Source organism: Cherax quadricarinatus, chromosome 47 (genome assembly GCF_038502225.1).
Source record: "Cherax quadricarinatus isolate ZL_2023a chromosome 47, ASM3850222v1, whole genome shotgun sequence".
Classification (NCBI taxonomy): domain Eukaryota; kingdom Metazoa; phylum Arthropoda; class Malacostraca; order Decapoda; family Parastacidae; genus Cherax; species Cherax quadricarinatus.
Window position 1 is genome coordinate 385,364 of NC_091338.1, and position 25,081 is coordinate 410,444.

Consider the following 25,081-nt stretch of genomic DNA (forward strand, 5'->3'; position numbering starts at 1 on the left):
CCTTCAGAGTGCAGGCACTGTACTTCCCATCTCCAGGACTCAAGTCCGGCCTGCCGGTTTCCCTGAATCCCTTCATAAATGTTACTTTGCTCACACTCCAACAGCACGTCAAGTATTAAAAACCATTTGTCTCCATTCACTCCTATCAAACACGCTCAAGCATGCCTGCTGGAAGTCCAAGCCCCTCGCACACAAAACCTCCTTTACCCCCTCCCTCCAACCCTTCCTAGGCCGACCCCTACCCCGCCTTCCTTCCACTACAGACTGATACACTCTTGAAGTCATTCTGTTTCGCTCCATTCTCTCTACATGTCCGAACCACCTCAACAACCCTTCCTCAGCCCTCTGGACAACAGTTTTGGTAATCCCGCACCTCCTCCTAACTTCCAAACTACGAATTCTCTGCATTATATTCACACCACACATTGCCCTCAGACATGACATCTCCACTGCCTCCAGCCTTCTCCTCGCTGCAACATTCATCACCCACGCTTCACACCCATATAAGAGCGTTGGTAAAACTATACTCTCATACATTCCCCTCTTTGCCTCCAAGGACAAAGTTCTTTGTCTCCACAGACTCCTAAGTGCACCACTCACTCTTTTTCCCTCATCAATTCTATGATTCACCTCATCTTTCATAGACCCATCCGCTGACACGTCCACTCCCAAATATCTGAATACGTTCACCTCCTCCATACTCTCTCCCTCCAATCTGATATTCAATCTTTCATCACCTAATCTTTTTGTTATCCTCATAACCTTACTCTTTCCTGTATTCACCTTTAATTTTCTTCTTTTGCACACCCTACCAAATTCATCCACCAATCTCTGCAACTTCTCTTCAGAATCTCCCAAGAGCACAGTGTCATCAGCAAAGAGCAGCTGTGACAACTCCCACTTTGTGTGTGATTCTTTATCTTTTAACTCCACGCCTCTTGCCAAGACCCTCGCATTTACTTCTCTTACAACCCCATCTATAAATATATTAAACAACCACGGTGACATCACACATCCTTGTCTAAGGCCTACTTTTACTGGGAAAAAATTTCCCTCTTTCCTACATACTCTAACTTGAGCCTCACTATCCTCGTAAAAACTCTTCACTGCTTTCAGTAACCTACCTCCTACACCATACACTTGCAACATCTGCCACATTGCCCCCCTATCCACCCTGTCATACGCCTTTTCCAAATCCATAAATGCCACAAAGACCTCTTTAGCCTTATCTAAATACTGTTCACTTATATGTTTCACTGTAAACACCTGGTCCACACACCCCCTACCTTTCCTAAAGCCTCCTTGTTCATCTGCTATCCTATTCTCCGTCTTACTCTTAATTCTTTCAATTATAACTCTACCATACACTTTACCAGGTACACTCAACAGACTTATCCCCCTATAATTTTTGCACTCTCTTTTATCCCCTTTGCCTTTATACAAAGGAACTATGCATGCTCTCTGCCAATCCCTAGGTACCTTACCCTCTTCCATACATTTATTAAACAATTGCACCAACCACTCCAAAACTATATCCCCACCTGCTTTTAACATTTCTATCTTTATCCCATCAATCCCGGCTGCCTTACCCCCTTTCATTTTACCTACTGCCTCACGAACTTCCCCCACACTCACAATATATATATATATATATATATTTTTTTTTTTTTTTCAACAAGTCGGTCGTCTCCCACCGAGGCAGGGTGACCCAAAAAAGAAAGAAAATCCCCAAAAAGAAAATACTTTCATCATCATTCAACACTTTCACCACACTCACACATTATCACTGCTTTTGCAGAGGTGCTCAGAATACAACAGCTTAGAAGCATATACGTATAAAGATACACAACATATCCCTCCAAACTGCCAATATCCCAAACCCCTCCTTTAAAGTGCAGGCATTGTACTTCCCATTTCCAGGACTCAAGTCCGACTATATGAAAATAACCGGTTTCCCTGAATCCCTTCACTAAATATTACCCTGCTCACACTCCAACAGATCGTCAGGTCCCAAGTATCATTCGTCTCCATTCACTCCTATCTAACACGCTCATGCACGCTTGCTGGAAGTCCAAGCCCCTCGCCCACAAAACCTCCTTTACCCCCTCTCTCCAACCCTTTCGAGGACGACCCCTACCCCTCTTTCCTTCCCCTATAGATTTATATGCTTTCCATGTCATTCTACTTTGATCCATTCTCTCTAAATGACCAAACCACCTCAACAACCCCTCTTCTGCCCTCTGACTAATGCTTTTATTAACTCCACACCTTCTCCTAATTTCCACACTCCGAATTTTCTGAATAATATTTACACCACACATTGCCCTTAGACAGGACATCTCCACTGCCTCCAACCGTCTCCTCGCTGCTGCATTTACCACCCAAGCTTCACATCCATATAAGAGTGTTGGTACTACTATACTTACATACATTCCCTTCTTTGTCTCCATAGATAACGTTTTTTGACTCCACATATACCTCAACGCACCACTCACCTTTTTTCCCTCATCAATTCTATGATTAACCTCATCCTTCATAAATCCATCCGCCGACACGTCAACTCCCAAGTATCTGAAAACATTCACTTCTTCCATACTCCTCCTCCCCAATTTGATATCCAATTTTTCTTTATCTAAATCATTTGATACCCTCATCACCTTACTCTTTTCTATGTTCACTTTCAACTTTCTACCTTTACACACATTCTCAAACTCATCCACTAACCTTTGCAATTTTTCTTTAGAATCTCCCATAAGCACAGTATCATCAGCAAAAAGTAACTGTGTCAATTCCCATTTTGAATTTGATTCCCCATAATTTAATCCCACCCCTCTCCCGAACACCCTAGCATTTACTTCTTTTACAACCCCATCTATAAATATATTAAACAACCATGGTGACATTACACATCCCTGTCTAAGACCTACTTTTACCGGGAAGTATTCTCCCTCTCTTCTACACACCCTAACCTGAGCCTCACTATCCTCATAAAAGCTCTTTACAGCATTTAGTAACTTACCACCTATTCCATATACTTGCAACATCTGCCACATTGCTCCTCTATCCACTCTATCATATGCCTTTTCTAAATCCATAAATGCAATAAAAACTTCCCTACCTTTATCTAAATACTGTTCACATATATGCTTCAATGTAAATACTTGATCTACACATCCCCTACCCACTCTGAAGCCTCCTTGCTCGTCCGCAATTCTACATTCTGTCTTACCTCTAATTCTTTCAATTATAACCCTACCGTATACTTTTCCTGGTATACTCAGTAAACTTATTCCTCTATATATATATATATATATATATATTTATTTTTTTATTATCACACCGGCCGATTCCCACCAAGGCAGGGTGGCCCGAAAAAGAAAAACTTTCACCATCATTCACTCCATCACTGTCTTGCCAGAAGGGTGCTTTACACTACAGTTTTTAAACTGCAACATTAACACCCCTCCTTCAGAGTGCAGGCACTGTACTTCCCATCTCCAGGACTCAAGTCCGGCCTGCCGGTTTCCCTGAATCCCTTCATAAATGTTACTTTGCTCACACTCCAACAGCACGTCAAGTATTAAAAACCATTTGTCTCCATTCACTCCTATCAAACACGCTCACGCATGCCTGCTGGAAGTCCAAGCCCCTCGCACACAAAACCTCCTTTACCCCCTCCCTCCAACCCTTCCTAGGCCGACCCCTACCCCGCCTTCCTTCCACTACAGACTGATACACTCTTGAAGTCATTCTGTTTCGCTCCATTCTCTCTACATGTCCGAACCACCTCAACAACCCTTCCTCAGCCCTCTGGACAACAGTTTTGGTAATCCCGCACCTCCTCCTAACTTCCAAACTACGAATTCTCTGCATTATATTCACACCACACATTGCCCTCAGACATGACATCTCCACTGCCTCCAGCCTTCTCCTCGCTGCAACATTCATCACCCACGCTTCACACCCATATAAGAGCGTTGGTAAAACTATACTCTCATACATTCCCCTCTTTGCCTCCAAGGACAAAGTTCTTTGTCTCCACAGACTCCTAAGTGCACCACTCACTCTTTTTCCCTCATCAATTCTATGATTCACCTCATCTTTCATAGACCCATCCGCTGACACGTCCACTCCCAAATATCTGAATATGTTCACCTCCTCCATACTCTCTCCCTCCAATCTGATATTCAATCTTTCATCACCTAATCTTTTTGTTATCCTCATAACCTTACTCTTTCCTGTATTCACCTTTAATTTTCTTCTTTTGCACACCCTACCAAATTCATCCACCAATCTCTGCAACTTCTCTTCAGAATCTCCCAAGAGCACAGTGTCATCAGCAAAGAGCAGCTGTGACAACTCCCACTTTGTGTGTGATTCTTTATCTTTTAACTCCACGCCATATATATATAATATATATATATATGTATATATATATTATATATATATATTTATTTATATATATTTATATATATATATATATATATATATATATATATATATATATATATATATATATATATATATTTATATATATTTCTCCATGGGGAAGTGGAATAGAATTCTTCCTCCGTAAGCCATGCGTGTTGTAAGAGGCAACTAAAATGCCGGGAGCAAGGGGCTAGTAACCTCTTCTCCTGTATATATTACTAAATGTAAAAGGAGAAACTTTCGTTTTTCCTTTTGGGCCACCCCGCCTCGGTGGGATACGGCCGGTGTGTTGAAAGAAGAAGAAGATATATATATATATATATATATATATATATATATATATATATATATATATATATATATGGATGGTGTAAATATTATGCAGAAAATTCGGAGTGTGGAAATTAGGAGAAGGTGTGGAGTTAATAAAAGCATTAGTCAGAGGGCAGAAGAGGGGTTGTTGAGGTGGTTTGGTCATTTAGAGAGAATGGATCAAAGTAGAATGACATGGAAAGCATATAAATCTATAGGGGAAGGAAAGAGGGGTAGGGGTCGTCCTCGAAAGGGTTGGAAAGAGGGGGTAAAGGAGGTTTTGTGGGCTAGGGGCTTGGATTTCCAGCAAGCGTGCATGAGCGTGTTAGATAGGAGTGAATGGAGACGAATGATACTTGGGACCTGACAATCTGTTGGAGTGTGAGCAGGGTAATATTTAGTGAAGGGATTCAGGGAAACCGGTTATTTTCATATAGTCGGACTTGAGTCCTGGAAATGGGAAGTACAATGCCTGCACTTTAAAGGAGGGGTTTGGGATATTGGCAGTTTGGAGGGATATGTTGTGTATCTCTATACGTATATGCTTCTAAACTGTTATATTCTGAGCACCTCTGCAAAAGCAGTGATAATGTGTGAGTGTGGTGAAAGTGTTGAATGATGATGAAAGTATTTTCTTTTTGGGGATTTTCTTTCTTTTTTGGGTCACCCTGCCTCGGTGGGAGACGGCCGACTTGTTGAAAAAAAAAAAAAATAATAATAGTAATAATAATAATTATTAATATTATTATTATTATTATTATTATTAATATTATTATTATTAATATTATTATTATTAATATTATTATTAATATTATTATTATTATTATTATTATTAATATTAATATTATTAATATTAATAATAATAATAATAATAATATTATTATTATTATTATTATTATTATCTTCATTCACTCTAAAAATGGTGTGTTGCTGTTTGTTTATTCTGAACTAACTTGTACAACTTGTACACAATGTAAGAGTATTTGTATTGTGAGGTAATTATTACTAAAATAAAAAAATACTGAGGTAAATGTTTTACAAACTCTTACAAATGGACGTGAATGAACTAAAAGTAGACACATTAATGGCATTTATTTCGCCTGTCCAAGTGATTGTCCACTACCTGTTCAGTTTGTGTTCTTACATTGTCTCAACTCTGTATCTCGTTCTCTCTCTCGTTTACTCTTTCGTTAACCAGTTGGCTCTCATTGACGATGGCGTCTAAGGTTAGCTGTAATAAAAAGAGAAGTCGTAAGCCTCTTGCTTTAAGTGCCAAGTTAGAGGATGATGGTGTGCCATTCTGATTTTATACAATAAGCACCCTGCCACTCACCTCTCACACATTAATATTAATATTTTAAGGTAAGTAATAAGTATACTCTGTGTGTATCTTACCTTTTATTGTGTTTTTAATGCCTATTTCTATTGCTAACTTAATGTAAGTTAGTGTAAACTTGTTGTCTGTCATTTATTGCATATTTTATATGCTCTTATAATAATACTTGTGGAGCCAGGTGGAGGGACAACATTACGTTTTCTCTGCTCAGCCATCAGAGAAAACGTGTATGAATCTGCGTTTGGCCCAGCAACTCCCCCCACTCCGCTTTTGTTTACAATTTTCGGCATGAATTATTCATTACTTCTACCTTCGTTTATGATGGCATCTAAAGGTAGTTGTTAGAAATGATTAAATTCAGTGAACAAGGCATGTCGATGTTAATAATATGGCTCTGGGCCAGTGTAAGTAGCTGGTAGGTGTAGCCCAGGCTACACCTAACGGCTACCTACACTGACTTTATACAAATAAATACTACTCACCACTCTTCCTATATTAAGACTACACATATTTTAAGGTAAATAATGAGTGTACTGTATGTGCCTTTTACCTCTCTGGGATGTTTTAAATATCGTATATTAAGTATGAGACGGGGAGCCAGTGCTACCTACACCTGGGCTACCTGCACCTGACTTCCTACAAATAAGTACTACTCACCTCTCTCCCTACATTAAGATTACAAATACTTTAAGATAAGTAATGAATTTACTGTGACTGTATTTTACTTTGTGTGTTTTTAATGCCTAGTTCTATTACTAACTTAATATAATTTAGTGTAAACTTGTTGTCTGGCATTTATATGCATTTATAAATGGAAAAAAATGGAGTTCTGCCTTCCGGCGATGTCTGCTTTCCAGCGACAGCCTGGAAAGCAACAGTGAAAGGGTTCCAAAACACTTGTCTCTATTCACTCCTATCTAACATGCTCACACAAGCCTACTGGAATATGAAATTAGCAATTTACACAATGTAGAAAGAGTATTGTACACGACTTTCAGAAAATGTAAATGCTTACCTTCTGGACAACAAAGGTTGGACAAAATTTCTAAAGCCAGTTGCTGAGCTAGGATAAGATGCTCCAGATCTTGTGGGGCTGTACAAAATTTAGAGTCTACAATGGCTGTGACACCTGCATAGTGATTCACCAAAGACAAGGTGTCAGTCTCCAGAACTGTTGACAATATCTTCAAGACAAGCTGAAAATTGTTGCCACTGGTTGTACAATAGCTGATATTCAAAAGAAGACCTGCAAAAAATATAAAAATTAAGTTATTACAAACATTGATTTTTTTTTTTTTTTGCTTGAATGGCCATCTTCACAAGGGAAGGGTGACCCAAAGAAGAAAACATATTCACCATCCTTCATTCAACAGCTGTCTTTTCAGAAGCATGCTAACATAACAATTCAGATTACACACTGAGTGCAACATCCATACCCTCCTGAGTGCAAGCACTTCCCTTCCTACCTCTAAAAACTTAAGTCCAACTAACTGGTTTCCCTGAATCTCTTCATAAAAGTTACTTTACTTTCTTAATAATTTTATTATTTGTAGTTCAGATTCAGATTACACCTACCATCCAACTTACGACCAAGCTTGGTTCCGACCAACCGGTTGTAAGTCAAAATGGACGTAAGTCTAACCTTTGAAAATTGCCGACATACTGGGTAGGGCATAATGTCAAACTTTTTCCTATATAAAGTACCTACATAGTACTGTAATGTAATGTACAATCATTATTTCATTCTTTTTATCATAATTTACTTCTATTGTTATATTTTAATTATTTATGTACTGTATGTAATGTATACATGGTAGTGATCTGTATTGTAAATTTTACATCGCATGCAGTATCATATGTTACTGTTATCTTTATGTACTGTTGACACAGTGGAATGGGAGAATACCACTGGTAGTGTCATCCTGCCAGAATGTAGTATAACCTATATCTTAAGTAAAGAGAAACAACTCTGGAACATGTGTAATACGTAGCTGGCTGGCTGGCCGGGTGGGTGGTTGGCTGACTGAATGTGGCTCTCTCTCTCTCTCTGTATCTCTCTCTCTCTCTCTCACAGGTACACATAAGTGAAATTATCATACATAGTATAAATTACCTAGGATAACCCAAAAAATCCAAAGTGCTATACAGTGGATCTGTGCTCCAGTGCCCTAAATTAATAATAATATTAATAATTATTATTATTACAATAATACATATGTACTAATATTAATAATAATATTATTATTACACTATAATATAATAATTGTGTCAACTCATTACTTACCTTAACCCTTTGACTGTCACGGCCGTATATATACGTCTTATGAGGTACCGTGTTTGACGTATAAATACTCATAAATTCTAGCGGCTTCAAATCAAGCAGGAGAAAGCTGGTAGGCCCACACGTGAGAGAATGGGTCTGTGTGGTCAGTGTGCACCATATAAAAAAAATCCTGGAGCACGCAGTGCATAATGAGAAAAAAAAACTCCGACCGTTTTTTTAATTAAAATGCCGACTTTGTGGTCTATTTTCATATAGTATTTATGGTTGTATTCTCGTTTTCTTGGTCTCATTTGATAGAATGGAAAACATATTATAGAAATAGAGGTGATTTTGATTGATTTTACTATAAAAAGAACCTAGAAATGGAGCTCAAAGTAGGGGAAATGTTTGATTTTTGCCAATGTTCAAAAGTAAACAAATGATGCCATTGTCCAACAAATGTCCAACTAGCCATTCTAATATGCAGTCATGAATGGGTTGATGTTATTTATACAATTATTACAGTATTGCAGTAGTCTGCATAATAGTAAGTCTTCTATTTTTTGTTTGAATAAAAATTCAAAATAGAAAGCAGAGTAATATCAGAGGGGCCTGGAGACATGACTGATGAGCAAAGAAAATGCTATTTTAGAGCCAGGAATGTCTGCATTGTTCATTCTGGACCTTATTTTGAAATTGTCATATTTTTTAGTTTTCGTGAAATTGGCCAAATTGCAAATTTCTGACCACATTATTAGGTAGTTGAAATTGGTAAATGGGCAGTTTCTTGTACTCAATCGATAGAAAAAATGGAGTTCTAAAGAAATAGCTATGAGTTTGGGCGACTGGAATAATGGAATTAGCCGAAAATAGGGCTCAAAGTGGGCGAAATCGCCGATTTGTAAACAGCGCCGAGGTCGCTAACTTCGCGAGAGCATAATTCTGTCAGTTTTCCATCAAATTTCGTTTTTTTTGGTGTCATTACAATCGGGAAAAGATTCTCTATCATTTCATAAGAAAAAATAATTTTTTTTTTAAATTTTGCGACACCAGTAGACACCTCAGGATTGGGGGTTGCGACAGTCAAAGGGTTAAAATATCTGTAGTCTTAATGTAGAGCGAGAGGCGAGTAAACAAGATTAAATGAATAAACGAATGAGTGTAGAAGGTTGGCGAGTTATGTAAACAAATGTTGTTGTTGTTACCAGCCCAGACACGAATGGTTTCTGTTCACTCTGTCAAGCCAACCAGAAAAACATCTCATATTTGTTAATTTATATGTTTATATGTTATGTAGCATGTTTATTATATAATTTTGAAAAAGAAATCATAGATGGATTAAGCAAAATGTCTATATCAACGTTTTATACACATTTAATGTGCCTCAGTGATTATTGTGTTATCATTATTAATATGGCGTCTTCAAGACCAATTACACTCTTAATGAGCGGCCGAGACAGACAAGCAGACAGAAAGACAGACACAGGTAGACAGACATACACAGGTAGACAGAAAGACACACACAGGTAGACAGAGACAGACACACAGGTAGAAACACACACAGGTAAACAGAAAGACACACAGGTAGACAGAAAGACACACACAGGTAGACAGAAAGACAGACACAGGTAGACATAAAGACAGACAAAGACACACACAGGTAGACAAAGACAGACATACAGGTAGACATAGACACAGGTAGACAGAAAGACAGACACACAGGTAGACAGGCAGATAAACAGACACATGGAGATACACAGATATACAGGCAGACAGATACAGACAGGTTTATGTGCAATAGTGAAAACAAATAGAGAGTTCGAGAGTAAGAGCCTTTCTTGCCACAATCTCCAGTGCAAGATTCAGACTTCATCTTAGGGGCCATGGTGAAATTTACTGTCCAGTTAGTACAGTTAATACAGTATGATGCTGCTGATAGGGCAGGGTTACTCAAACTGATGCTGCCTGCATGACGCATTGCCGCCGCGAGTATTGTCAAATATTGTACAGTGGTATGCATCAGCCGGCCCAGCCCAGCTGCCAGATGCACGGTCGTAAGTCGAGTGGACATATGTCGAGCAGGTTGTAAGTTGGATGGTAGGTGTATTTATTTCAGCATGATACAATATTTGCACAGATATGGGTGACATTTAACCCTTTCAGGGTCCGTCCCAGCCAATTTGTAAACAGCTCCGAGGTCACTAACTTCGCGAGAGCATAATTCCGTCAGTTTTCCATCAAATTTCGTTTTTTTGGTGTCATTACAATCGGGAAAAGATTCTCTATCATTTCATAAGAAACAATAATTTTTTTTTTTTAAATTTTGCGACACCAGGAGACACCTCAGGATTGGGGGTTGCGACAGTCAAGGGGTTAAGTACATGCATGCAGAGAGCCCCTTAGTATGCAGAACATGTCAGGCAAACTTAAGCCTATCTTAAGACAATATTCAGTTGACTGCTTATATATAGTCTCTGAGTGGTCATAACAATAAATTAAGGAATTACAAGGAGCACAGGAAAACTAATTAGCGTATTAATACTGTCTATATAACATTTATTGAGTAAAATTGTTTTAGGGATTATACATTGAATTACAGGTTGGATTATGACTACAGGAAATGAGGTTCTAGAACATTAAATATTTTGAACACAATCAATATACAGTAGGACCCCCATATATGCAGGTCCAGTATCTGCAGTTTCAGTTATCTGTGGCCCGAAAACAACCCTTAATTTTGCTTAATAATGGCCTCAAAGTGCAAAAGTAGCGATGGTGGAAGTTCTTGAAAGCCTAAGAGAAGCTGTGAAGTATTTCCCATTAATCAAAATATAATAATTCTCCACTTATTATTCATAATTTATCAATTAAACTTTATAATAGGTATGTATGTAAATGAAAAAAACTTATATACGTATAGGGTTCGCTACTATTGCAGCCTGGTATTCTTGGCAGGTCCTTGGAACGTATGCCCCGCAGATATGGGGATCCTACTGTATTTAATAGCTGTGAGGATTACAGATAATAGCTAAGAACTTGGTCGACTGGAATAATGTAATTGGCCTAAAATGGGAGTCAAAGTCGGCAAAATCGCCGATGCGTAAATATCGCTTACATGTCAAAATTTGCGAGAGCATAATTTCATCAATTTCCCATCAAATTTTGTACTTTTTGTTTTATTACCATCAGAAAAAGATTCTCTACCATTTCATAAGAAAAAATATTTTTTTTTTTTAAATTCTTGGACCCTGGTGTACACTTTGACACTACTTTTTTTAATGCCACTGGGAACAACTTGACAGTCACTGGACCTCTGTCGCACAAAAATCTGTCCAGAACTCTGTATCTGGCATTCCTTTAAGATTTTCTTAAAATGGGCCATAACATTGTCATTGTAAGTCACCAGCATAGCAGCTTGCAATAGCTGTGTCAGGGTGATGTTCTTCCACAAAAGCTTGCACCTTTGTCCATGTTGTACAAATGTCCTTAATTGTTAAAGAAGGCAACTTCCTCTGTCTCTCTCTCTCCCCTCTGAAGCAATTTCCTCAATTGTGGCCTCTTGCTGTTGCAGATGGTCTTGCAGCTCATCAGTGGCTAGTTCTTCATTGTTGTCCTCCACCAACTCTTCCACATCCTCCCCACTAACCTCCAACCCCATGGACTTCTCCAATGACACAATAGATTCCACAACTGGTATAGGCTCCTCAGGGATAGCCCCAAACCCTTCAAAATCCCTCTCTTGTACACATTGTGGCCACAATTTCCTCCAAGCAGAGTTCATAGTCCTGCAAGTCACTTTCTCCCAAGCCTTACCTATAAGGTTTATGCAACTGAGGATACTAAAGTGATCTTTCCAAAACTCTCTTACAGTCATTTCAGTGTCTGAGGTCACTTCAAAGCACTTTTGAAACACTGCTTTGGTGTATAGTTTTTTGAAATTTGAAATGACCTGCTGGTCCATGGGCTGGAGGAGAGGCATGGCATTAGGAGGCAAAAACTTCACTGTGATGAAGCTCAACTCCCCCACAATTTGCTCTGGCAAGTCTGGAGGATGAGCAGGAGCACTGTCTAATACCAGGAGGCACTTGAGGTCCAATTTATTTTCCAGGAGGTAATTTTTCACAGTGGGACCAAACACATGATAGAACCAATCATGGAAAATGTCCCTAGTGACCCATGCCTTACTGTTTGCCCTCCACATCACACACAAATTAGCCTTGATGACACTGTTTTTCTTGAACACTGAGAGTTTTAGAGTGATACATGAGTAAAGGCTTCACTTTGCAATCCCCACTAGCATTACTACAAAACATTAGGGTTAGCATGTCTTTCATAGGCTTGTGTCCTGGCAGTGCTTTTTCCTCATGTGTAATGTAGGTCCTGTTTGGTATTTTTTTCCCAAAACAAGCCTGTTTTATCACAATTAAACACTTGTTGGGGTTTTAATTTTTCAGTGTCTATGTACTCCTTGAATTCCTGCACATATTTTTCAGCCGCTTTTTGGTCACAACTGGCAGCCTTACCATGCCTTGTCACACTGTGTATGCCACTACGATTCTTAAATCTCTCAAACCAACCTTTGCTGGCCTTAAATTCACTAACATCACCACTAGTTCCAGGCATTTTTTTAATTAAATCGTCATGCAACTGCCTTGCCTTTTCACATATGATTGACTGTGAAACACTATCTCCTGATAATTGTTTGTCGTTGATCCACACCAATAACAGTCTCTCCACATCTTCGAGTATTTGCGATCTCTGTTTTGTAAGCATACTTGCAACTTTTGCAACAACAGCTTCCTTGACTGCCTTTCTGTTGGCCAAGATAGTAGCCATAGTTGATTGGGGTTTGTTGTTTAACCAGGCCAGCTTGGAGCCACGCACTCCACTTTCATACTGTGCGATTATCTCTTTCCTCAATTCGATTGTGCACCTCACCACTTTGTAAACCCATGGTGGTTCATTTAGTAGTTACAAGCACTAAAAACAATGGAATAATACATGTATCAAATGTATGTGTGGAATCATCTGCAGTGGCTTGTCAACAATGGCACACTAGCTGAAGGCAGGGTAGCTGAGGTGCACTCAGGTGGATGCGTTTGGGATGATTGTCCTTAACCAGGTTTTTCATAGTTGGCGGAGCCAATATTTTTATGCTAAAATGCATCATTAGCCGATTTTATCGCTAGCCGATGTCATCATTACCCGAGGGTCCACTGTACTATTATTACAATACAGTGGTCCCTCGCTTTTCGTAGTTCTCGGCAATTGTAAATTTTGCCAATCATAGGGGTATTTTCGTATAAACATGGACTTGCTTTTCATAGGTTGACTCGCGAATAGTAGTTCGTCCGGGACGCGTATGCACGGTGTGAGCCGGGGCGGCCTCCCTACCCAGCCAGTCTGGCATTGTTTACCAGTGAGTGTAGGTCCCCTCAAGTGCTCCTACGAAATATTTCATAATATTCCACTAATTTTAGTGCTTGCAATTAATAAATAAGCTACCATGGCTCCAAAGAAAGCTCCTAGTGCCAAGCCTGTGGTAAAGAAGGTGAGAAATATGTACAGTGACAGTCTTGGGCCATTTTAGGGAAGTGCTAAAGAGACGCCAGAAACAGAGCTCTCTCCACAGTTACTTTGCGAGACAGGACTAGAGTGACTCTCAAGGTGGTCCTAGTGGCATTAAACAGAGAAGAGAAGCAATTGGTGCCTGAGGTGTTGCTGTAAGGGGATTTCCCTTCCAAACTGTAAACAATCCAATCTCTCTCCTCCTCCAGTCTCCCATACACTAAGAAGAATCTCCAATAAAGGTAAGTGTTATGCTGTTAATGTTTCATTCATCATTTCCCATTGTATTGTTTATGTACTATATGTATATTTCATGTAAAAATTTTTTTGTTTTAATACTTCTGGGTGTCAGGAATGGATTAATTGTACTTACATTATTTCTTATGGGGAAAATTGATTCGCAAATCGTAAATTTCGTTTATAGTAACGGCTCCAGGAACAGATTAATTACAAAAAACGAGGGACCACTGTATTTCATAACAGTAAATCTTCTAATTTTTGTGTGAATAAAAATTCAAAATGGAATTCATGTGTAAAGCTGGGAATGTAACTAATGAACCCAGGAAATGTTATTTTAGTGCCAGGAATGCCTGCATTGTTATTCTGGACCATATTTTGAAATGGAAATATTTTGAAATTTGTGTGAAACTGGACAAATTACCAATTTCTGATCACTTTACTGGGTAGTTGTAGTAGTTGATTGGGCAGTTTCTTGTGCTCAGTTGCTAAAATAGAAGGAACACTTGCAAAATAGCTAAGAATTTGATCGACTGGAACAATGTAATTGGCCTAAAATAAGACTCAAAGTCGATAAAATCAGTGCTGCGTAAATATTGTTGATGCTGCAAAATTCGTGATAGCGTAATTCCATCAAGTTTCCATCAAATTTGTACTTTTTGTTTTATTACCTTCAGAAAAAGATTCTCTACCATTTCATAAGAAAAAAACAACTTTTTTTTTTTTTTAAATTCTTGGACTCTGTGGACAAGTCTCAGATTGGGGGTCTGGACCCTCAAAGGGTTAAGTTTAGCTATTTATACAGGAGAAGGGGTCACTAGCCCCTTGCTCCCATCATTTTAGACACCTCTTATGACACGCATGGCTTACAAAGGAAGAATTCTTTTCCACTTCCCCATGGAGATAAGAGGAAATACAGAACAAGAACTACGTATTAAGAAAACAGAATATTTATTTATTTATTTATTTATTTAAAAATTTGAGCACACATACAGAGGTACAACAAATACAGGTAAGAGCAGTATGCCAAAGCCACTTATACTATGCATAGCATTACGGGCTGGCTTAAAATTAACTTAAGATTAACTAAGCAATGATGAAATCAGTGATAAAACATTAATGTAAACAGGTTACTATAAAGCACAAGTGAGTATTGCAAAGACAGGTCATATGGTTGTATGCATTGTTGTACATTCAGTAGAATGGAGTATTCTGTTAGGTAGTGTATTTAAAAAATAATAAAGTTAGATTGGGTTTTAGGTTTAACATTTATGTGATATAATTGTGAGAAACATTTAAGATATACAATTTATAAGGTTCAGTTATTCAGTATTTATTTGGTTTTGGGTGAGTAAGTGATCTTTGAGAAGAGACTTGAATTTATAAACAGGTAGTGTTTCTTTTATATTTACAGGTAATGAATTCCAGATTTTAGGGCCTTTTATGTGCATTGAGTTTTTACATAGTGTGAGATGGACACGAGGAACATCAAAGAGTGATCTGTGCCTTGTGTTATGGTCATGTGTTCTGTTGAGGTTGGCAAGGAGATGTTTGAGGGGAGGGTTAATATCAGAGTTAAGTGTTCTATGTATGTAATAGGTGCAGTAGTAAGTATGGATGTTTTGTATGGTGAGGAGGTTTAGTGTATTGAATATTGGTGGAGTGTGCTGCCTATAGTGAGAATTTGTTATCATTCTAACTGCAGCCTTTTGTTGGGTAATTAGTGGTCTGAGATGGTTACTTGTTGTTGAGCCCCATGCACATAAAACCCAGATGGTTGTGTAAATATTTGTGTGCACATGCATGTGTAGGGTGACCTAAGTGTAAGTACAAGTAGCAAGATATACCTGTTATCTTCGTGCTTATGAGACAAAAATAGACACCACTTTTATTTTACATATATCATTAATGTCTTTGTATATATATATGTACTAATAATGTTTATATTATGATCTCAGGTTTTATCTATGCAAAATGCCCTGCATAACCAGGGACTTTCCATTTGCAATATTAAATATCATCCAATTTTTTGCAACAACCATGCATTATGGAAACAAATTCCTGCTTATGAAAACTAATCAAAAGAATGAAGTTCACACTTAAAAAACCGGACAACAAGAGAGGTAGACAAATGAAAAGAACATAAAATATTGTTATAAGGACCACATTTTAACAGATCCATAGTGAACAATAACGTACCTGCTATAGTAGAGGCAAAACGCAAATCAACAGCAGAGTCAGCAGGACGGGACACAAAAAGTACCAGCGAGTCAGCGGATGGGAGAAGTACAGAGGAAATAGTAGGGTTATTCTCTGACACACACAGAAGGCATTCAGCTACTGCCAGAGCCAAAGTATGACCCCAAGTAGATGGGTCTACATGATGAAGCAAAACATGAACTAGACCTTTCCGGTTAAATACACTCAGAGCCTCTTCACTGCATTCACTGAAATTAAAATTTTTTTAAGTTAGCTACTTGCATATCTCTCTCTCTCCCCCCCCCCCAAAAAAAAAAAATTAGAGCATAAGCAAACCTCAACATATTTCCACAGCTTACACTAAATAAAAATCACACTTTTTATTTAGTATCCCATTACTTACACTAGCAATATATCATTTTTGGGGAACTTAATACTATTAAATGGCACTCAAGAATTTGGAGATAGTGAACACATTTAATAAGGTTCCACATGTTTACTGTTGAATTGAAGTTGGAGAGATACCAGACTGGTCATTAAAAAATGATAGAGCACAATGATGTGGCCCATCTTCTATATCTCTGGCAGTATGACAAGGGGCATTACCATCCACACGAAGTTGCTCTGGCACTTCTTGAAAGTGCCAGAGCAACTGGCACTGCTAGGTGAACAGGGGCAGCAGGTGTAGGGTGCTAGGAAACATGCCCAACATTTCATACATGCCAGGGATTGATTCTGAACCCTTTATGTGTGAGCTGAGGATGCTACCAACCAACCATGGACTACACTATAGAAAGCCTTTTGTTATACAGATCATCTCAGATTTCCGCAGACTAAAACAAGAACTTAAAGTTATTTGATTGCTCAAATTGCAAAACAATTTGAAATTTTTTTTTCTAGGAGTAATATTAATAAAAAAATAAATTGTATATACAGTAGACCATCAATTAAGATGTGATCTTCTATAACATTTTTGATATATGACTATTGCAAAATTGCTGCACATTTTCGATCATCACTGTGAAATTCATCTATGATGGTGCAACTTTAGGGAAAAAAATAGCAAAAAGCCTGTACAAGAAGGCTAGTAACCACTAATTTCATGATAACTACACACTGCTATGTCACTTAGTCATTCACTTACTCTAGCTGCATTTACACAAATGTTGAATGTGTTAGTGATTGATATTAATGTGTGGATAATACAATAAGTAAACAAAAAGTGAAGGGATAATCTTGTGGCGCCACCATGATAAATGTGTCTGAAATTCTGAGGGGCCACCGCAGTATACACTTTATTTATAATTTTTTTATCATCACAGGAAAACAACAAATGTTATTAAATTAGTTTATTCCTGCACACCAGTCAATAGATGTAGTGTTTTCATATCTGCATGATGTACAGTGCTTGTCATGGCATTATGCCAGGTGACCGCCCCAGCATAATGCTGTAACGAAAAACAAAGGCCTACCATACAGGGATGGGGTCTTTTTTCGTCAGTGCATTCTGCTGGGTAGCAGCTATTAGCATGATGTCTTGGCCTGCCACCACACTTCACAGTGACTTCTCATTGCTCACGTGGCTGCCATGGTGAGAAGAAATGTTGCCCTGTTCTCTCTTATCCGCCCCATCTTTTGTCCGGTGTTCCCTTTGGTTTTGGAGCTATACATGTTAGAGAGTAACTGCTTGTTTAACACAGTTAAGGTATGAACAGATGTCTTCTTCAAGGTTTGAAAGACAGTAACTCGACACCTCCACCAGCCTTGAAACACTGTACAAAGTTCCTCACTGAACACACACACACCAACATTCTCCACTATTTTCTTCATCTATTGCCCAGCTTTGTGAAGTCCTATGATTTGAGTTATAGTTTCAGGTGTTAAAAAGACTTCCTTTTACCCATAATCAAACATGTACAGCTCCAAAACCAAAGGGAACACCGGACAAAAGATGAGGCGGATGAGAGACAACAGTGCAACACTTCCTCTCACCATGGCAGCCACGTGAGCAATGAGAAATCACTGTGAAGTGTGTTGGCAGGCCAAGACATCATGCTAATGGCTGCTACCCAGCAGAATGCACTAACGAAAAAAGACCCCTCTGTATGGTAGGCCTTTGATTTTCATCACAGCATTATGCCGGGGTACTCACCTGGTATAATGCCGTGACAAGCACTGTAGAGGTACATGGGAGACAGTGAAAGGGTTAAAAGAATAATTTATGGTGATCATTCTTATCTGTGTGAGGAATTTATGTGCATGCATACAGTAGGGCCCCACTTATACAGCAGGTTAGGTTCCAGGCTACTGCCGGAAAGCAGACAACACCTAAAAGCAGAACTCCATTTTTTCACTTATAAATACATATAAATGCCAGATAACAAGTTACACTAGCATAAATTAAGTTAGCAATATAACAATGCATTAACCCGTAAATGGTCCAAACATATATATACGTTCACTACCGTACTGCCCCAACTTTTATGAGAAAAAAAAAAAAAATTGTTGTTTTTTAATAGGAAAAAAGAGCATATGGTACCCAGGCATCCCCAATTATTTTAATATGGCACACAGTGAGTGCTCACACCCATTTTCTCATGTCTAGGCGACTCAGGCTTATCGTGGCAATGTTAAATGTATGACACATAAAACGTATGTACTATACGTTTGGGACACTTGCGGTAAAAACGTATATATACATTTGAACCGTTTACGGGTTAAAAAAGCAATAAAAAGTAAAATATACACAGAGTACACTCATTACTTCCCTTAAAATCAGTAAGCCATTCAGTCAAATCATTAAGTCATTCAGTAGGTCAGTCATTCAATAAGTCAGTAAGTCGGTCACACAAACTCACACTTACAGTCTACTGTACTATAATAACAAAGGAACTTGAGCTAGATAAATACTAGCATCATATTCAAGTACAGTGAAACCTCGGCTTACGAATTTAATCCGTTCCATGACCTTGTTTGTATCCTGAGTTGTTCATATGCTGAGTCAATTTTCCTCATTTAAATTAATTGAAATGCAATTAATCCATTCAAGCCTCTCAGGATGCATGACAAAATAATGCTAATATCAACTCTATGGCTTAGTTATCTATCACAATTCATCTAATGACATGATAAACAATATTAATAACACAGAAACATGATATATACTCTAAAATGAATAAAATAGGCCATAATATGGCAAGTGATGACGACACCGGCAGCGGCAGAAAGCATCCGCCATTTACTCTCCCGCTCTAGTATCTTCCTAGTCCATAACCCCACACCTAGCTAGTGTTTATCTATGATTGGTGGTGAGGTTGTTACATATGTAACCACAGGTGTGGTCAAGACAGATGTATATATAGGTGAACACATGATCACTGTGGCCAGTGGTGGTGGTGGCGGCGGCGGCCACAGTGGTGGTGGTGGCGGCGGCCACAGTGGTTGTGGCAGTGGCAGCCACAGTGGTGATGGTGGTGGCCAGCTTCCCCACTCTATGCTGCTACCTTCTTTGTTTCTCTAGTTTTTTTCATAGTTTCTAATCACTTCCTGAGCTTCTTGCTGATTGTACGCAAATACTGTCTCTTTGGGTGAGGCACTGTAAGAAATTTGTACAATACAGTGGACCCCCGCATAGCGACTTTAATCCATGCAAGAGGGCTCATTGTTATGCGAAATGATCGGTATGCAAATGAATTTTCCCCATAAGAAATAATGGAAATCAAATTAATCCGTGCAAGACACCCAAAAGTATGAAAAAAAAATTTTTACCACATGAAATATACATTTTCCTACACACAAAGAGAAGGATACATGCACAATAGTAGAGTAGTACATGCACAATATATATTGTGCATGTACTACTCTACTAAATGAAGAATAAATGACACTTACCTTTATTGAAGATGCAGCAATGACTGATGGGACACTGTGTCCTGGGAGTGCCTTTTCCTCCTGAGTACTGTAGGTCCTGTTTGGCATTTTCTTCCAGAACAGGCCTTATCACACTGTGTATGCCACTACGATTCTTGAATCTCTCAAACCAACCTTTGCTGGCTTTAAATTCACCAATATGAGCACTAGTTCCAGGCATTTTTCCCTGTTCACCTGGGTGTTAGTCGACTGGTGTGGGTTGCATCCTGGGAGACAAGATTAAGGACCCCAATGGAAATAAGTTAGATAGTCTTCGATGACACTGACTATTTTGGGTTATCCTGAGTGGCAAATCCTCTGGGGTTAATTGTTTCTTGGTATTCTCAATAAGCCATACCAACAACGGTGCTACAGCAGCAGCAGCAGCAGCTGACAGTGCTACAGCAGCAGCAGACGATGCTACAGCAGCAGCAGACGGTACTACAGCAGCAGCTGACAGTGGTACAGCAGCAGCAGAAGCTGACAGTGCTACAGCAGCAGCAGACGATGCTACAGCAGCAGCAGACGATGCTACAGCAGCAGCAGACGGTACTACAGCAGCAGCTGACGGTGGTACAGCAGCAGCAGCAGCAGCAGCAGCTGACAGAGCAGCAGCAGCAGCTGACAGAGCAGCAGCAGCTGACGGTGGTACAGCAGCAGCAGCAGCTGTACCACCAATAGTAGCGATGGTTGATTGGGGTTTATTATACAACCTGGCCAGCTCGGAGACACGCACTCCACTTTCATACTTATCATTGATCTTTTTCTTCATCTCTATAGTAATTCTCACCCTTATTGCTGTAGGGTTGGCACTAGAAGCTTTCTTGGGGCCCATGGTCACTTATTTTGCAGATAAAATCACCAAAAACACTGTAATAATACGAAATGTTCCGATTGTATGCTTGGATGTTACCGCGGAGGCTGGCTGGTAAACAATGCCACCGGCGGCACATGTGAGGCTGGCTAAGGGCGCACATTGGACGCATCTCGGATGAAGAGCGGTGAGCGGGTTTTTGAGCGGTATGCGAGGCAAAATTTTTGCGATAAAAGCGAGCGGTATGCGGATTGAACGTTATGTGATGCGTACGGTATGCGGGGGTCCACTGTATAAGACAAAATCACGGATCCCAAGGGTCTGCTGTGGTCACTCAGAGTGGCACATCTCTTCCTTTTGACTCTTGGTTGGCACTGAGATAGACATGGTTGTGGTGCCAACATCAGCAAAACATTGGTAACCACTACTAGTACACTTTTCACCTGTCTAGACTTAACCCTTGCAGGGTCGACAGGCCCTCTCAGAAACTTGTTCTCAGGATCGCTCAAATTAAATTAAAAAAAAAAAAAAAATTATGAAAAGATAGAGAATCTTTTCCCGATCATAATGGCACCAAAAGTATGAAATTTGATGGAAAACTTATGGAATTATGCTCTCGCGAAGTTAGCGGTCTCGACGATGTTTACGCATCAACGATTTTGCCCATTTTGAACCCTATTTTCGGCCAATTCCACTGTACTAGTCGACAAAAATCATGAATATTTCACTAGAACTCCATTTTTGTCTATCGGATGAGTGCAAGAAACCACCCATTTACCGATTTCAACTATCCAATACAGTGGTCAAAATTTAGCAATTTTGCCAATTTCACACAAATTTCAAAAGATGCTAATTTCCAAAGAGGGTCCAGAATGAACAAGAAAGACATTCCTGGCACTAAAATAACATTTCCTCTGTTCATTAGTCACGTCCCCACACCCCTCTTACATTTCTTTTGCTTTCCACTTTGAATTTTTATTCTCACAAAAAATAGAAGATTTACTGTTATGCAGACTACTGCATTAGTGTAAAAAATGGTTTAAATAATATCGGCGCACTTGTGAAAGAATGTTAGACTCACCAGTTGACGTATATTGGACGCTTAGCATGATTTGTTTACTTTTGAACTTTGGTAAAAATCGAACATTTTTGCTACTTTGAGCTCAATTTCAAGGTACTTTTCATTTTAAAATCAATTAAAATCACCTCAACTTCTGTAATATGTCTTCCATTCTATAGAATGAGACCAGGAAAACTAGAATACAACAATAAATACCATACGAAAATACGGTGCAAAGTCGGTGTTTTAATCTAAAAACACGATCAAAGTTTTTTTTTCTCATTACGCACTGTGTGCTGCAGGATTTTTTTTCATACTGCGCACACTGACCACATAGACCCATTCTTTCATATGTAGGCCTACCAGCTTTCTCTCACTAGATTTGAGGGCGCTAGAATTTAGGCATACTAGTACGTCAAAAACCCTGGTGCATAAGCCGTACTAGTACGGCCGAAACCCTGAAAGGGTTAAGTAGTCTATTAGTATTAGGTTAAGTCTGCCTGAAATGCCTCAGCATGATAGTGGCTTTCTTTGCTCCAATCATATTATGATATGTAAACACACATTGTAACCTTTGCAAAGAAATAATTTTTTTTTTAACCCGCAAATGGTCCAAATGTATATACGTATACGTTCACTACCCCAGTGCCCCAAATATTTTGAAAAAAAAAAAAAAAAAAAAAATAATTTTTTAATGAAAATAAAGAGCACATTTTTCTATGTGTTATAGGATAAAAAAAAATTAGGGTCAGTACTTACAGAGATACGAGGCCGAGAAGTTGGCACTGGATGCTCACGTGACAGCAACATGGATTCCTGCCGCTTGCAGAATTGTTGCCGATATACCTTTTTTTTCTATTTTCATATTATTTTATATAATTTTTAGGTTCTGATAATTACAATTTATAGTAGTTCCTGTCATTTTATAACCAATCTTTGTTCTGACATTAGTATTAGGTACTAAAATTGTACTCACATTGTCACAAACACACTGACAGGTGGACATTTACACTTGGAGGAGGAGGAGGAGGAGGAGGAGGAGGAGAAGGAGTAGGAGGAAGAGGGAGGAGGAGGAGGAGGGAAGAGGAGGAGGGAGGAGGAGGGAGGAGGGAGGAGGAGGGAGGAGGAGGCAGAAGGAGAGGAGGAGGAGGTAGGAGGAGGCAGAAGGAGAGGAGGAGGAGGAGGGAGGAGGAGGCAGGAGGAGGGGGGAGGGGGGAGGAGGGGGAGGAGGAGGAGGAGGGAGGAGGAGGAGGAGGAGGGAGGAGGAGGCAGAAGGAGAGGAGGAGGAGGTAGGAGGAGGCAGAAGGAGAGGAGGAGGAGGAGGGAGGAGGAGGAGGAGGAGGAGGGAGGAGGAGGAGGGAAGAGGAGGAGGGAGAGAGGAGGGAGGAGGGAGAGAGGAGGAGGAGGAGGGAGGAGGAGGAGGAGGAGGGAGGAGAAGGAGGAGGAGGGAGGAAGAGGAGGGAGGAGAAGGAGGAGGGGGGGAGGAAGAGGAGGGAGGAGGAGGCAGGAGGAGGAGGGAGGAGGAGGGAGGAGGAGGGAGGAGGAGGAGGAGGAGGGAGGAGGAGGAGGAGGGAGGAGAGAGAGGAGGGGAGGAGGAGGAGGGAGGAGGGAGGAGGGAGGAGGAGGAGGGAGGAGGAGGAGGGGGGAGGAGGAGGAGGAGGAGGAGGAAGGAGGAGGAGGAGGAGGAGGAGGAGGGGGGAGGAGGGAGGAGGAGGAGGGAGGAGGAGGAGGAGGAGGAGGGGAGGAGGGAGGAGGAGGAGGAGGAGGAGGAGGAGGAGGGGGGAGGAGGGAGGAGGAGGGGGGAGGAGGAGGGAGGAGGGAGGAGGAGGAGGAGGAGGAGGAGGGAGGAGGAGGAGGGAGGAGGAGGAGGGAGGAGGAGGGAGGAGGAGGAGGAGGGGAGGAGGAGAGGAGGAGGGGAGGAGGAGGGAGGAGGAGGGAGGGAGAGGAGGGGAGGAGGAGGAGGAGAGGAGGAGGAGGAGGAGGGGAAGAGAGAGGAGGAGGGAGAGAGGAGGGAGAGAGGAGGAGGAGAGGAGGAGGAGGGAGGAGGAGGAGGGAAGGAGGATGGAGGGAGGAGGAGGAGGAGGAGAGGAGGAGGAGGAGGAGGGGGGAGGAGGAGGAGGGGAGGAGGAGGAGGAGGAGGAGGAGGGAGGAGGAGGAGGGAGGAGGAGGAGAGGAGGAGGAGGAGGAGGAGGAGGAGGAGGAGGAGGAGGGAGGAGGGAGGAGGAGAGGAGGAGGAGGAAGAGAGGAGGAGGGGGAGGGAGGAGGAGGGAGAGGAGGAGAGGAAGAGGAGGAAGGAGGGAGAGAGAGGAGGGAGGAGGAGGGAGGAGGAGGAGGGAGGAGGAGGAGGAAAGGGGGAGGAGAGGAGGAGGAGGAGGGAGGGGGGAGGAAGGGGGAGGGAGGAGAGAGAGGGGGAGGGAGGGAGTGAGGAGGGAGGGAGGGGAGGGGAGGGAGGAAGAAAGGAGGAGGAAGGGAGGGAGGAGGAGGGAGGAGGAGGGGGGGGAGGGAGGAGGGGGGGAAGGGGGAAGGGGGGAGGGGGGGGAGGAGGGAGGAGGAGGGAGGGAAGAGGGAGGGACAGAAGAGGGAGGGAGGGAGGAGGGAGGGAGGAGGGAGGGAGGAGGGAGAGGAGGAGGGAGGAGGATAATATGTATATGATAATAGGTAATAATAAGTTCCCTTGAAGCATGAAAAACAAAGTCCACCCCTGACAGGGACATGATGAGATAACATCTGATAAGAGCTGACATTTGATGAGCATACTCGAGGGTGTAGTGATAACACTTGATAAGAAAAGATTAGAGGTGACATTTGATGAGCATCGGCCCTCTCTTTGTTTTTGCTGGTACACAAACATGTCTGTCTGTCAAGCTCCCTGTCTATCCATCTAGCTCTCTGTCTCAGAGAGAACCACAAGACTGGGTCATCACCTTTATTCATATCTTCAAGCAGAGTATA

At 40.8% G+C, this 25,081-nt stretch overlaps 1 protein-coding gene across 2 annotated transcripts in view; it reads right to left on the reverse strand.

The window, feature by feature from the left end:
* LOC128696539 (HEAT repeat-containing protein 3) overlaps positions 1-25,081 on the reverse strand; it is a 109,701-nt gene that overhangs the window by 67,727 nt on the left and 16,893 nt on the right. For both annotated transcript variants that reach the window (XM_053787829.1, XM_053787831.1), the window contains 2 exons: positions 16,347-16,594; positions 7,095-7,325 (listed from right to left, as the gene is read on the reverse strand). In XM_053787829.1, coding sequence (XP_053643804.1) covers positions 7,095-7,325; positions 16,347-16,594 — 479 coding nt within the window. The remainder of the gene's footprint in view (positions 1-7,094; positions 7,326-16,346; positions 16,595-25,081) is intronic.